This window comes from Phlebotomus papatasi, chromosome 2 (assembly GCF_024763615.1).
Source record: "Phlebotomus papatasi isolate M1 chromosome 2, Ppap_2.1, whole genome shotgun sequence".
Taxonomy (NCBI): domain Eukaryota; kingdom Metazoa; phylum Arthropoda; class Insecta; order Diptera; family Psychodidae; genus Phlebotomus; species Phlebotomus papatasi.
In genome coordinates, this window is record NC_077223.1 from 4,090,230 (window position 1) to 4,103,799 (window position 13,570).

General features: G+C 34.6%; 1 protein-coding gene across 4 annotated transcripts in view; it reads right to left on the minus strand.

Annotated features, from left to right (window-relative positions):
* Positions 1-12,303, minus strand: part of LOC129802188 (F-box/LRR-repeat protein 16) — a 66,524-nt gene extending 54,221 nt beyond the window's left edge. Inside the window, exons 1-2 of one of the 4 annotated variants that reach the window (XM_055847822.1) lie at positions 11,286-12,303; positions 8,471-9,271 (exon numbers count right to left, since the gene is read on the minus strand). In XM_055847822.1, the coding sequence (XP_055703797.1) occupies positions 8,471-9,163 (693 nt within the window). In that variant the 5' untranslated portion in view covers positions 9,164-9,271; positions 11,286-12,303. Of the gene's footprint in view, positions 1-8,470; positions 9,338-11,285 lie in introns of all 4 variants that reach the window. The other 3 variants (XM_055847821.1, XM_055847823.1, XM_055847820.1) reach the window with 3 other exon arrangements.
* Between the last annotated feature and the right edge of the window lie 1,267 nt (positions 12,304-13,570).

Here is a 13,570-nt window from a genome sequence, read left to right on the forward strand (position 1 = left end):
TGTGTAGGCTTTTGCATAACATGACCCTTCCCTTCTCTTCCAAAATAAACGTATCGTCAATTTTTTATATTGTTATATAGATTGTCTAGGTGAATATTGCGTCTATGACCTTGAACCATGTCCTTTAATATTTTTTTCAAGGTCAAAGGTAAAACACGATATAGGGAGCGTAATTTTCAACATATTGTGACAATTTTAGATTCGTTTAAAAGGTCTTGAAAGCGGGTTTAAACATTTAACAAATTAGATTATTAGAAGTTTTAAATATACCAAATGTATCTGCATTATTTTCTGAAGAATTTAATTTTTTTCATTTCGTCCCTGTAATTTTCATAGTGTCTTATTGGCAATTTTACAAAAATTGCATGTTTACTTTCAAGTTTACTTTTCATGTTTTTCTTTAAAAAAAAATGGTGAATGAGAAAAATATATTTTTCTATAGAGCTAAAATTGTCGCAAAGATAAAAAAAGAAAAATTATATCCAGTATTAAAATGTTTACTTTCATCTTTATATATCTCTGTTCTAAAGAAATATTTTGCCTGGAAAACAAATTTTCTTTTCTGGCAAGGTAGGGAATATGTTTCAAATTCATATTGGATTATTCTTTGATATAGGTGGTATATATTGAATGTAAACTGAAATGGATATATTCATGAGAGTATCTTAAGCCATTTCTCGCCAAGAGGACCCTGATGGCATTTCGTCTATAGAATTCTATTTTAAAGTTATCTATTCCCAAACTTAGCCACAAGAGATATCACAAAGTAATACGCAATATGATATTTGTCAATGTATTTTGTCTTGCTTCGTAGATGAGGGATAAGGATAAAAGCCAGGACAAAATAAAGTTATATAAAAGAAGTCAATAAAAATCAGCTTGAGTGCTTCTGGATATTTAATTGCCAATTAAATTGAAGAATCTCTGATGTTTATTGAGGCTTCTGCAATGTCTTTAGCAAAGAAATAAGACACTGCGTTCAAGGACAACTCATCGTCCTTATACAATGTGCCTTTCATTTGAGAATTTCCCAGGAATCATCATGATAACATCATACTCTTGAGCCTTTTGAGCTGAGGATATTAATTAAGATGTCCCTGAAATCCCATACAAATTCCAGTCTAACAAATTTTATGTCCAAGATCCTCTTTTGCCACTCACTGAACCGTAACAAATTAAATGAAATATATGATTAGCTCATAATAGATGTTTTATTACTTTTGTAATTTGATAGATTTAATATTTTTCAACTGTTTTGTATTCTATCTTTGACCATACCTTAATTTCATCACTCCTAGTGTTCTCGTGAGTGTTTAAAGTTGTTAAACAAAATGCATTTTGAAATATTCTCGTTTAGAACACTGACTGAGAGAAATTCGAAAAAGTTAAAATAACATTTCGGAAATGTTTATTTTATCCTGCAGTATTGATCCGAAATCGGTGTAAATCTTACCCTTTTTAGGTGTATTGGGGGTTAAAGTTACCCTTTTCCATGTTAATTTTACCCTAAAAAAGATGTAAAATTAACATTAAAAAATGTTGATTTTTACACCTAAAAAGTGTTAAATTTATGAGTAAAAAAAGTTAATCGCACACCTGTTTTTTTTCTCAGTGAAGGATCCCAAAACAATATTTTACGATTATTATAATACACGAACTAATTCGCAACCCATTTATTTTCCAACTTTGTTCAAAAATCCATTAAGAATAATATGAAAAGTTAAGGATTGTGCAAGAGTTTAAAAACCAATAAATGTTTCTTGATTTGCCAAAAGGTTCACTGGAAAGAGCTTTTATAAAACTTTGAACATTTAATAAAACTTCTGAGTGATTCAACACATTCAACACATTTGTGTTTTTTGGAGATAGAATTAAGGCCAATGGTTTATTTACAACACTCCTAAATATTTTATTGAAGGTCAATATCCTTCTATTTCACACATTTCACATGTACTTTCTTGAAAGATCTTTTTTATAGCACCTGAAAAAATATTCTAAATAATTTAAATACCATCGTCATCAGTTCTAGGAATTATTTTATTATTGATGCATCATCCAATTCGTTTTGAAAACAAATAAAAAGTTTATTGCTGAAGATGAAAACATGCATTGACTAAATGGAGAAGCTATATGGATTAAGCTTGAGGCATCATTAAAAGTTTTTCATGTTATTAAAGTGATAGCTAATTAAAAGTTAAATGCGTTATCAGGTATGCAATTGCTTGCTTTTGCATTGGTAGATTTGAATTTTCCCGAAGAGAGAGTTATTTGTTATTTAACTTATGTGTTTACAGAGAAGAGTTACACTCAAAACAATCACGAAGGAAAATTCATTGTGTTTTCCAACACATTAATTAGACCACTTTTGGAAAATTTCCTCTTGCAATGTCTGACTTTTGAAGGTTATAAGGTTTTTCCCTATTTACTGGTTCAGAATTTTGATCGATAATAAGGGTTAAATAAATTAGGGGGAAGTGGGACACCTTAGAATTGAGACAGTTTCTAATTAGGGATGTTTTTAACACTGAACCTACCAACACCCGGTTTAACCGAGGTTAAACCGGGTAGATGTTATTGTTTGTAAAAATATTTTTCAAAAATTGTCCAAAATTTGTTAAAAATGCATTTGTAGACCTGAGGAAGGAGGAAATCTGCCTCCGAAACGTCGTATGAGAGAATAAAGGAGAAGAAAGAACAAAGGTCATCACCGTGTACAATTTTCTTAATTCAATTATGTTGATATTTTCTTCATTTTTGGCATTTTGACCGGGACCCATAACCAACAATCCTTACGATCAGTAAAAACCTTCCCGATTCGAGAGCTCTCTCCGGTTGAGGTTTATATTGTACCGATTCGAAGGTATATCATTAAGAACTTATCTAAAATCTCGTTGGAAATTCGAAAAATTAAACTGTCGAGTTGCAAAGAAGTGAATAAGTTCATAAAAAGGACATTTATTTTAATGAAATTGATATTCAAATGTACGTTCTTCTATACTGGAATTCCAGAAAACTACACAAAAAATAATTTTTTTTGAAGCTAATGTGCACGCTGTTGTTGATGTTGTTGTCAATTGAAATGTCAAGAATACCGAAAATTCGAAATGGAAGAACATCCAGCACTACAGTGGCGAGTATACAAACTTGCACTACTTCCAGTAGATTATCGAATACGTTCGACTTAGCATCAAAGTGGCTTTAGTTTTTCCTCATTACTGAACTAAGCAAGTGATTACTTAAAACTTTTTTACTACTCGAAATCTACGGAGAGAGCAGTATATATAATCCCTCATTTTTTCACCCCCCCCCCCCCTTAATTTCCACCTTCCACCCCCCGGAGACCACTTTTCTTAACAAATCTTCACGTTTCAGACGATTTCTGAGAAATGTCCTTACGCTGTTTGTCCGTCTGTCCGTCCGGCTGCCGCCAGCTCTAGAGGCCGAACGGTTAGAGATAGAGATTTGGGACTTTCGAGGGACCCCCATAAGTCGACCCAAAAATCGTTAACATGCTCCTCATTTTCCCCCCACCCCTCCCCTTCCCCACCAAAACAATGTTTTTTTTTTTTTTTGGGTTGCTCGAAAACGCGTCATGCGATATTTTTTTCATTTTTGAATATTTTTTAGAGATTATCCAGGCGAACATTTCGTCCATATACGAAAATACCGTTGAATCATTCATAATAACGGGTTTTCAAGGTCAAAGGTTAAAAAGACACGAGTGCAGATTTATCAAGCAATTGGGATCATGTTTGGGGTCGTTGGAAATTTCTTGGAATTTCCGACAAAACTTAACCGGTTCCAATCGGTTTTGAATCGGTAATGAACCAGTTCATAACCGATAAAACATTTTTATCTGAAAATCAATCCTATTACTTTTAAAACTATCTTGGGGGATCTTTTTAGAGATTTATGAATCGGTTCAAATCGGTTGAGAACCGGTAAACAGTAAATGATGCGAAAGTACTTTTGAGGTATAGCATCTAAGTCACGAGTTAGAGCATTTCGCAAAGCCTGGGACGCTTAGCCACCCCTTTTTATAGTGTTATCTAAACTGGTAAGCAGAAATTTGTTACACTGTTGTTTAGCGAACTAAGTTTATTAGGGTAAGTGTGCCAAATTCCGGCCAGCTTGAAATTTCGGTCACCTTTTTTGTTCCTTGAATTTCCATGAATTTTTAGTTTTTACATACTCTAGAGATTATGCAATGCAAAAGAATAACAAAATATGTAGCTTTGACAAACGAGATGACGTGAAAAAGATATTTGAAGAATTCCCGAAGGGCAAGGAACTATGAGAATGAAGGTGGCCGAAACAGGACACCAAAGCTATGTCTACATTTTTATTCATTTTAAAATGTATTAAGAATGATTTTAGAGTAAATAAAGGCGATAAACTGTCTAGAAGGTTCCAAGCAACACTCTTTCAGAAGAAAGAATAAAAAAAATCAATTTGTATTTAAAATATTACATTTAAAACTTGAGACTTTGGCGCTTGCATGCAACTTTGCCGAAATTTGGCACACTTACCCTATAAGTTTTATATTAGATCGGTTTCTGTCTTAGCTCATGGTGTTCTGATTTAAACGTAAAAGCGGTAATGTTTTTTAAGATTTATTTTTAAATTTAGCAAAGTATCGCATCGGGTGTAATGGACAACACTAATTTTGTGTTGCTGTTAATTCACATTTTTCTTTGGGTGTAGATGTGAAATGCCATAAACCAACTTCGGTAGTTTAAAAGCTGTTGGTTTGAAATAGATTTCCATGTGGCGAATGGTTTTTACCTGTATTCCAGATAAAACATGGAGAATGAGGCTCTTTTTTCATCACTGAGCTTTCGTTGAGAGTGGTATAATCTGGCAATTAGGAATTGGGGTAAAGTGAATGCGGGGTATGCGCGGGGTTATGTAGTGAAATGCGGATGGTATTTAGCATGGAAATTCTCATCAGCGTCCACCTACGCACTCCGCGGGGTGGATTATAGACCCAGGACACCCAGGATATATGCCTCCAAATGGTTCTTTAATGCTATTTTATCTAGTAGATACCTGTCGGCACGTCTGTGTGGGTGAGTCCAATTAACCAGGAGACTTTCTCAGAATTTCTATTTCTGAATCACACGCGCTGTGTATTTCAGTGCCATGGCATAAAAGCTTCTGCAGATTCACAATAAAAGTTCATGGTAGAACTTTTTCTTTTTGCATTTTCTCATTTGAGTTCTTCTTGCATTTCACTGATGCCACTATCTTATGTGAAATTTTTCACCTACTAACTTTTTCACACGTTGACTTCCTGATCATTTTGGTGTATTTCAGGCCGGCACAGAAAAAGGGCTAGAAGTCAGCAAACAGAATGATAGAGCTTAGGCACTGTGCCAAGTATCTTTTCTGCATTGAGACAGAGGAGGTTTATCACTCTTGAAATTTTGGTCACATTCCATTCTCTCACAATTTATCTTCTTCATCTGCACAAAAATGCTCCTCCGCATGTTCTCCTTTCTGCGTGATTCATTGATTATAGTAAGATTGGGATTGATATAGAAGGGGGAGAGTTGGACATATTTTTTGGGCTAATGCATTATTGAGTGAATTAAATTGGGGGAGAAATTTATTCAACAATTACGCCTTTTCAGTGTTTCTTCAACACCGATTTGGGTAATTGGTTTCAAATGGGACGAATAGCTTCTCCTCATGATTGCGAAAGTCAATAAACATTGGGTATTTTGTTTACTTGAGGAAGCAATATTACTGCTGAAAGTAAGAATATCATGTCACTTTCAATTACCGATATATTTTCAAGTATCTATTCATAAAATGAGGCGTAAATGTCTCAAAAATTTATTACCTTAGCGTATTACATGTTTTGATATAAAAAGTATCTTGTAAACTCGAAAACAAGAGAATATCATCTTTAATAAATGAGCAGTAAGAAAAGTTACTTCAAGAAATATGCGTTGAAATGGCATAGGGTGAAAGGTATACCTATTGACACTTTAAGAACTTGTGTCAGGACCTATTGACACCCTACTCTGTACCATTTTGAATACGAAATTTGAACACCTATCCTTATCGAAAACCATAGATTAATGAAAAACGTCATATTGAGCCCAAGCTGAAGTAGATTTTGATTCTCCAATAGTGTCTTGGATAAAAGGTAAATTGAACTCTATTTGCACAAAAAGTCGTTGAAGTTCGAACAATTCAAGTTCAATTTCGAATTTTCATACTAAATTTTCGAACAAGGTGGGGAAAATTTATCAAAAATCACACTAGAAAGCTGGCATAAGAGTTACTCAGTGATTATGGAGTGATTAAATACTGGGGCAAGAACAATAAACGTCGTTGTTCAGTTTTTTTTTCTCATACAATGTGAAGACTGTCACATTTTGACACTTGAGGACTTTGAAATTCGAACAGAATGTAACTTCCGTCACCTTGCGATAATATTAAGAAGTAAGAAAGTCTCTTTTTTTGGTCTTCAAATAGATTTTCGAATTTATCAAGATCTACTTCTGTACGGAAAGATTACTTACATTTTACTAGATACATTAAATAAATTTCGACATTTTGACAAAAGTGTCAATAGGGGTTGCCTGTCGAAGAGATGTTCATTCCACCCTATATTGTGCTTTTCGATATTCGAGTAATTGGGACTGAAAATGACAGATAAAAACCAATGCGAGAAGGGGGATTTCTTTGACATTTCTCGTATATGTAAAAGCATGATCTGTATAAATGGCAGTTGTCTTCATATCAAGCTACAGTAGACTCTCGCTCATCCGTGGACTCTTCAATCCGATGTCATAAAAAAATCTGTGAGACAGTTGAATTGTCAAAATTTTGTTGACGTTTGTCTCAGGTTTTGGAGGTTTTGTTAAAACAAATGTGTGCACTAATTTACGATGATTTTTTCTTGCTCAGACTTTTTAGGAACGTATATTCTAGGAGAATGTCGCATCGGTCAGGTCAGGGTCCACTCTACAAATTTACTAAGTAAAGAAAAATAATTGATGGATTTAAAAAGATTATATGTTTATCGATTTCTTAATCCGTGCGACATTTCGGTCCCGCCCTCACGAATGTCAGAGTACTATAATTATTTTTGTGAAAGAAGAGATGACAGCATTGACTGGACGCTTTGTCGTAAAATATTCAGTTGACGTCAAATTCTAACCTCACAAATACCTCACTTTTGACCCCAAAGGCTCAAAAATGTCACATGCAGTGACTGATAAATACACAGAACTCAAAATTCTTTGTCTTATTCATTAGATTAATTCTTATTCATTAGAAAATTTTAGTTTATTACCTAAAGAATTCAAGCCGTTTTGACCACTTTTAGAGGGTTCATCTCAATTTGCTTAAAAATTAAAAATATCACTTATTTTACATTAAGCCGAATTATGTTTTTTTAAGGGTAAAATTGAACCCACAAGTGTTGAGATGAATTTTAGAAAAAAAAATCATTAGTTTTGAAATTTATAACTTTTAAAATTTTAATATATGTGTTAAATTGAAACCTGTTTGTGCTAAAATTAACCTTATGAGAGCTTAAGTTCTACCCACGAAAGTACTTTTTGCTGTGTAAGCGATACCTACGAAAACTACGCTATGAACCCCGGAATGAAATTAAAAAAAAAAACATTGAATACGCTGAAGATGTAACCCGATACTCATTTTGGTATAAAATAATGTTTTGATTTAACATCTGAGTGAGTGTAAAAATAGCACATATCGAATTTAAAATACTACGAATGCTGATTTTAATGCATTTACACCAAAATGCAAAGCACTGTTGGAATTCCCTTCCCCCATTATTACCTATGAACATTTTTATACCTTATTTTCATTTCAATAAATCGTTTCCAGGAAAACTCCCATGTATATTAAATTTATGTCTCGGTTGATAAACCCTGTTTATAATTCTTGGTATTGAACAAGAAAATCCATGCTGAAAAACTCAGTGCATATATGATTTTTACAACAATTCTATTGTGAATAGAATCTGGATGAAATGTACATAACCGGTATAACTGAAAATTCAACGAAATACAATCTTCCATGTTTGCTCCCGTAGCCTCGAGGTTAGCAGTCCGTGTCTTCTAATTCTCGGAATTGTATTTGTAGTACAATGTACAAATGTTTTCACTTTTAATTGTCTTCTGGTGATATGGAGCATCTTTTCCAACGAAGGAAAACCACAAAACAGGGAATGAGTAGAAGTGAGTGAAGTGAAAGACTACCATTTAAAACAGAGTTGAGTTTAAGTTGGGAGAACGTGTGATTATTAAGTACGATGCTATGTACAAAGTTTTGTGAAATGTCGAAAGTTTGCTTCGGATTGAATTTTTTTTCTGAAGTTAGTTGCACGTGAGTTAGTGTCAAAATCAATTGACAAGTTGGAATACATTTTTGATCCTTTGGAGCCGTAAAAAATCATATAAGTGTCATAAAATTGTTTAAAACTCACCTGAAGATGATCAAGCAGTGCTTCAAGTCCTCGATCGCTGACGGATGAGCACCGGAGACTTAGGGAATGGATGTGTTTGGAGGCGAGCGGGAAGGAGTGAACAATGTCAAGAGCGTCCTCGTCGGTGGCGCCCAGGAGGCATATTGCATGGAAACCACGGCGAATGAGAGAGTTGTAGAGCTTTACGCGATCTTGACCACTCGCTTGACGCAGTTCACGACTTTGTAGCACCGGAAGCAGTCCCGACCAGAACCGTGGACTACGGTATAGCACATCTCTCCATTTCTGACACACCTGTGCTAGGACACACCGTTCTAGAGGGCTGAAGTAGAGGAAGAAACGACCTAAGAAACGTTCGTCCATCACGAGTTCCTCAACTGTGTGAATTGGTGGTGCTGGCGGACTTTTCCGAGCCGCCTGGGGTGTTCCTGTATGGCTAGGTGGTCCTGGTGCACCCTTAGTCACTGTTAGCTTCATAGCGGCCATTCGGGAGGGCTTTTCTGGAGCATTGATTGAATTGGCGGACGCATGGCCGCCACTACTTCCGCCACAGAGGACATTTGTGACGCGCTCCATGACACTCGCCTTGGCGCCGTGGTGCTTTCTTAGCCCTAGGCCGTTGATGCGCTTCGATAGTTCGGCGGACGCGCGCTCAACGACTCCCTGAGCCGAGATTGAAGACATCTTTATCATCAACCCACCTTCTCGTCACTCATTCATTGTTTATGTGCAAATTGATGACACTTTTAGCCGATAGTATGTTCATTCGTACACGATGATTTGGGGTTAGGACAGATTTAACTGTAAATGTCCGGATTATTGTGAAAATATTTCATTAAACTTCTATGATTGTGCATTTAAGGTTATCTGCAATTTAAGGTTATGTTTGACGTAACCCCAAAAATTTTGAATTTAATTATTATAGATTTTTAAAAATAGTTTTTAAAAATTCTTTGTTCCTATAATCGTTATAATCCATTTATTAAACAAAAAATTCACAGATTAATTCTGCAAAATGTTTACAAAATTGTTTAAAATAAAACCGCAAGGATGTCATACCAATAACTACACTGAGAGAAATCCGAAAAAGTTAAAATAACATTCCGGAAATGTTAATTTTATCCTGCAGTATTGATCCGAAACCGGTGTAAATATTACACTTTTTAGGTGTATTGGGGGTTAAAGTTAACCTTTTTCATGTTAATTTTACTCTTAATAATTAAAAAATGATATATTTTTACACATAAAAAGTGTTAAATTTCTGAGGAAAAAATGTTAATCGTACACTCTTTTTTTCTCAGTGTAGGATCGGAATAAAAAAGTGGGAACTGTACTAGATTCTGGTGTACAAAACAGACTTAACATAACCAGAAAATTTACGATTTAACAATTTAGACAAATACACATAACTTTCTATTATTCAAATGATTTGGGGATAAAAATGACAGATAAAAATCCTTCCATCAAGGAGAATTGTGAATTCTTGGAATGTTTGACAGCTGTCATCCGGGAATCGATGGGGATGAGTATAAGATCTGGCTATATGGACCCGAGTGAGTCCGACAGCCCAAGAAGCATTTTTTTCTTAATGTAGTCTTGTAGAATTCCCTAAGTAAGGCACTATAGAACTAAAAATCTTTTTATTTGCTTACAATGCTCTTGGTTCCATCACTGAGATTACTATAAGTAAAGTGGCGCACTCTTAAGGATCTTAAGAACTTCTATAGGAATTTCAACAGAAAATTCTCACTTTAAAAGTGCACTAAAAGACTTGTCTAATACTTGGCTCTATAAGGCAGCTATTTTGCTTCTTGGGAGCCTTACATAAAATAGAAGAAGAAGAGTATAAGAGCCAATTATACCTAATAAACAAGTTCAACCAACTCAATTAATTTTGTATTCTGTGTATACAAAACTTTATAAGCTTAACATAACCTTAAATTTCACGAATTAACCTTTAGACAATTGTATTTGACTCTCAGTTATTCAGATGTTTGGGACAAAAAAAAATGACAGATAAGAGTCCCTTTGTCAAGGAGAATTATGTTAATTCTCGTAATGTTTGATAGCTACCATCCGTCAAAGAGAGTTGTGTTTGAGGATAAGAGCGAATTAGGCTTAATAAAAAAATTCAACAAACTCAATCAATTTTGCATTGTGTATACGAAGCAAGCTTAACATAACCTTAAACTTTACGAAATAACCTGTGATTACACAAAATGTAGGAATATTTGACAGATGTCATACGGGAAACGCAGGGATGAGTATAAGAGCGAATTGAGCCTAATAAACAAGACCAATCAATTCAATCAATTTTGTATTCTGTGTAATACAAAGTCTTATAAACTTAAAATATCCTTAAACTTTACGAATTAACCTTTTATTTGACAAAATGACAGATAAAAATCCTTCTGTCAAGGAGAATTATGTCAATTCTTGGAAAGTTTGACAGCTGTCATTTATATAACAGAGGGCTAAGTGTAAAAACGAATCAGGCCTACTATGAAGTTCAATCAACTCTATGAATTTTGTATTCTGTCTTGTAAATTTCCTTTTAAAACGTTTCCCGTACTGAACGGTTTTCCCTATTTTGCGCAATTCCCTTGAAGAAATTTTATGAAAAGGTTAATTATTTCCACGAATTGGGTTTCTTTGACTTCCCTGATGAAATGCAAAATGAGATTAATAACCATAAATAGCATGATATTAGCACAAAAACAATTGAGAACAGAAGGTATTTTTTGGTTTATTGTATGTTTTTAATGAAATATTTTAAAATGAACCACAATCACTCCTCTGAAGGTCTAAAATATACCTAAATTCCGTAACTAAATTTTCCACGGGAGGTTACTTGACTATTGTTCTCGTGCGAAAACGATTTTTGATGGTGAAAGCACAAAGCTCTGAAGGAAAAATCGATTTTGGGCGCTCTTTTTTTGCAGAACCATCGACCATTCAAGTGTATGGTTTTCCCCCATGGAGACAAAAAAATTTTCACTCAACCGCCTTTCGATGTTTTTTTTTTTATTCTAATCACTTCACTAACGTTCCTTGTGCACAGAATCCAAACTTTTGATTAGACTAAATACAAGGGGGATGAATACTAAAGATTACAAATTATTATTAGTCACAATTGTACCGAAAACTTTAAATTTAGCCCAAATTATTGTTCCTTTCTATGACACTCACTGGGGAAACTCAATTGCAATAAACTGGGAAAACTTATAAGCAAACAACGGATTTTTTTTAATTGTTTCTTTTCACTGAAGAAAAACTCTTTTCTTGTTCATTTGCGAAAACACTGTTTTTCTTTGTTCCGAAAAATACGAAAAGTATAATTTTTTTTTGTTTTCACCCTTTGTGAAAAGATGGTGAGTTTATTTTCCATGTGAAATTGGAAAGACCGCGGAAAATACTCTCTCACGAGCTTTTTTCCAACTGACACTGTGCGTTCATTTGTCGTACTGTCTCAGCAGGCGGCTGCTCCTCGGTGGACTTTTCATGCGCATATCCGTACGATTTTCCACCGAGTGTCACACGAAGGGCACACGGACGGGTGCATCAGTAGGGTGGAGGTGCGAAGGAAAACTCGTGTTGTACAATACAATGGGAAAATTTTTTGGAGGAAGAGAAAAATATTCCAACATTGTCAAACAATGTTTGAATGACTTTCTATGTAACTATCTCTTTTTTCATGCTGTTCTCTGCAAATTCCTACACTCTTGCAGTTTTTGGGATTATTTTAAATTGTTTTTCTGTTTGTTTTTTAAACCATATTTGCTCTAACGCTTTTAGATACGGAAGTTGGAGCTTTGCGTTATTTTTTCGGGAGTATTTTGGAATAGAAGGAAATTCCTACAATAGCTGGTAGACTCTGTGGCGACATTTATCTGCAATGTAAAGGCGGGGGGCGGACAAGAAGAAAAGTGTGTGGCGTGCACAGAGTTGCGAGACAAGTAGATGAAAAATCCAAGACTATTAGGAAAAACGTTTTCACTCAACTGGTGATTTTAGATTAATTTAAATCAGAGGTGTGCAAAAACCGTTGAAACCGAATTAACGTCAAAATAAGTTTGTTATAGTAGCGTTTTGACCATTGACGTACATGTTTTATTTGACGTTTATTCGGTTTCAACGGTTCTCGCACGACTCTGATTTAAATCACAGTGGTGTGCAAGAACCGTTTCAAACCGAACAAACGTCAAATGAAACTTGTACGTCAATGGTCAAAACGCTACGTGAACAAATTTATTTTGACGTTTATTCAGTTTCAAACGGTCCTTGGACACCTCTGATTTAAATTGACCTTTTCAAATTGAACATGTCTATACGGTTTAATAAAAAACAAATAAAACAATGTATTTTTTTCAAAGTCAAGAATTAAATCATAGGGCCTTGACAGACTTGAGGATTAGCCAAGAGATTGCTTAGCATAATTGTGGATCTCAGAGCAAAAATGGCACATATCCTATGGCTAAAGCATGTGTCATTTTCGCTCTGACCTCCACAATTATATTCGAACTAAAGTTAATCCACATTTCTATCATTTTTCACTAAGCCGTATCTCAGCTTAAGTCCTAAGGGCGTCAAGGACCGTATTGTTTAGCACAATTGTTATCCTATATATGGATAAAATGGTCTTTAAAGAGGTTAAGATCAATTTCCAAAGGTTTGAAAATTCTAAAGTTCAAGTAAGTTTATGGATTAATTGGGTAATTGCTAAGTCAAAATTTTCCAACAAAATTTACTTAAGAAATTAGAGAATTTGAGCCCAATAGAGCCTTATGCCCTATAGACCCTCTAGACATACTTACGATTTAAGCCGAAAAACGGTTTAACGATCAAAATAATGATACATTTGCGTCAGTTTCTGACTAAATCCGTCTCTCATTGAGACGTTCAGAGCATAAGGGGTCTATATCGTTATGCATTTTATCATTAAAAATCACCGACGCTTTCTCTGAGCAATAAAAGTCGATATATGGACGAAACGAAATAAGTATATTGTTGTGAACTTGCTTTTACGCATGCCATATCCGAATCCGCAAAAAATTACTCTGACTCAAAAATGACTGGTTAATAAATGGTCAAAAAATTACT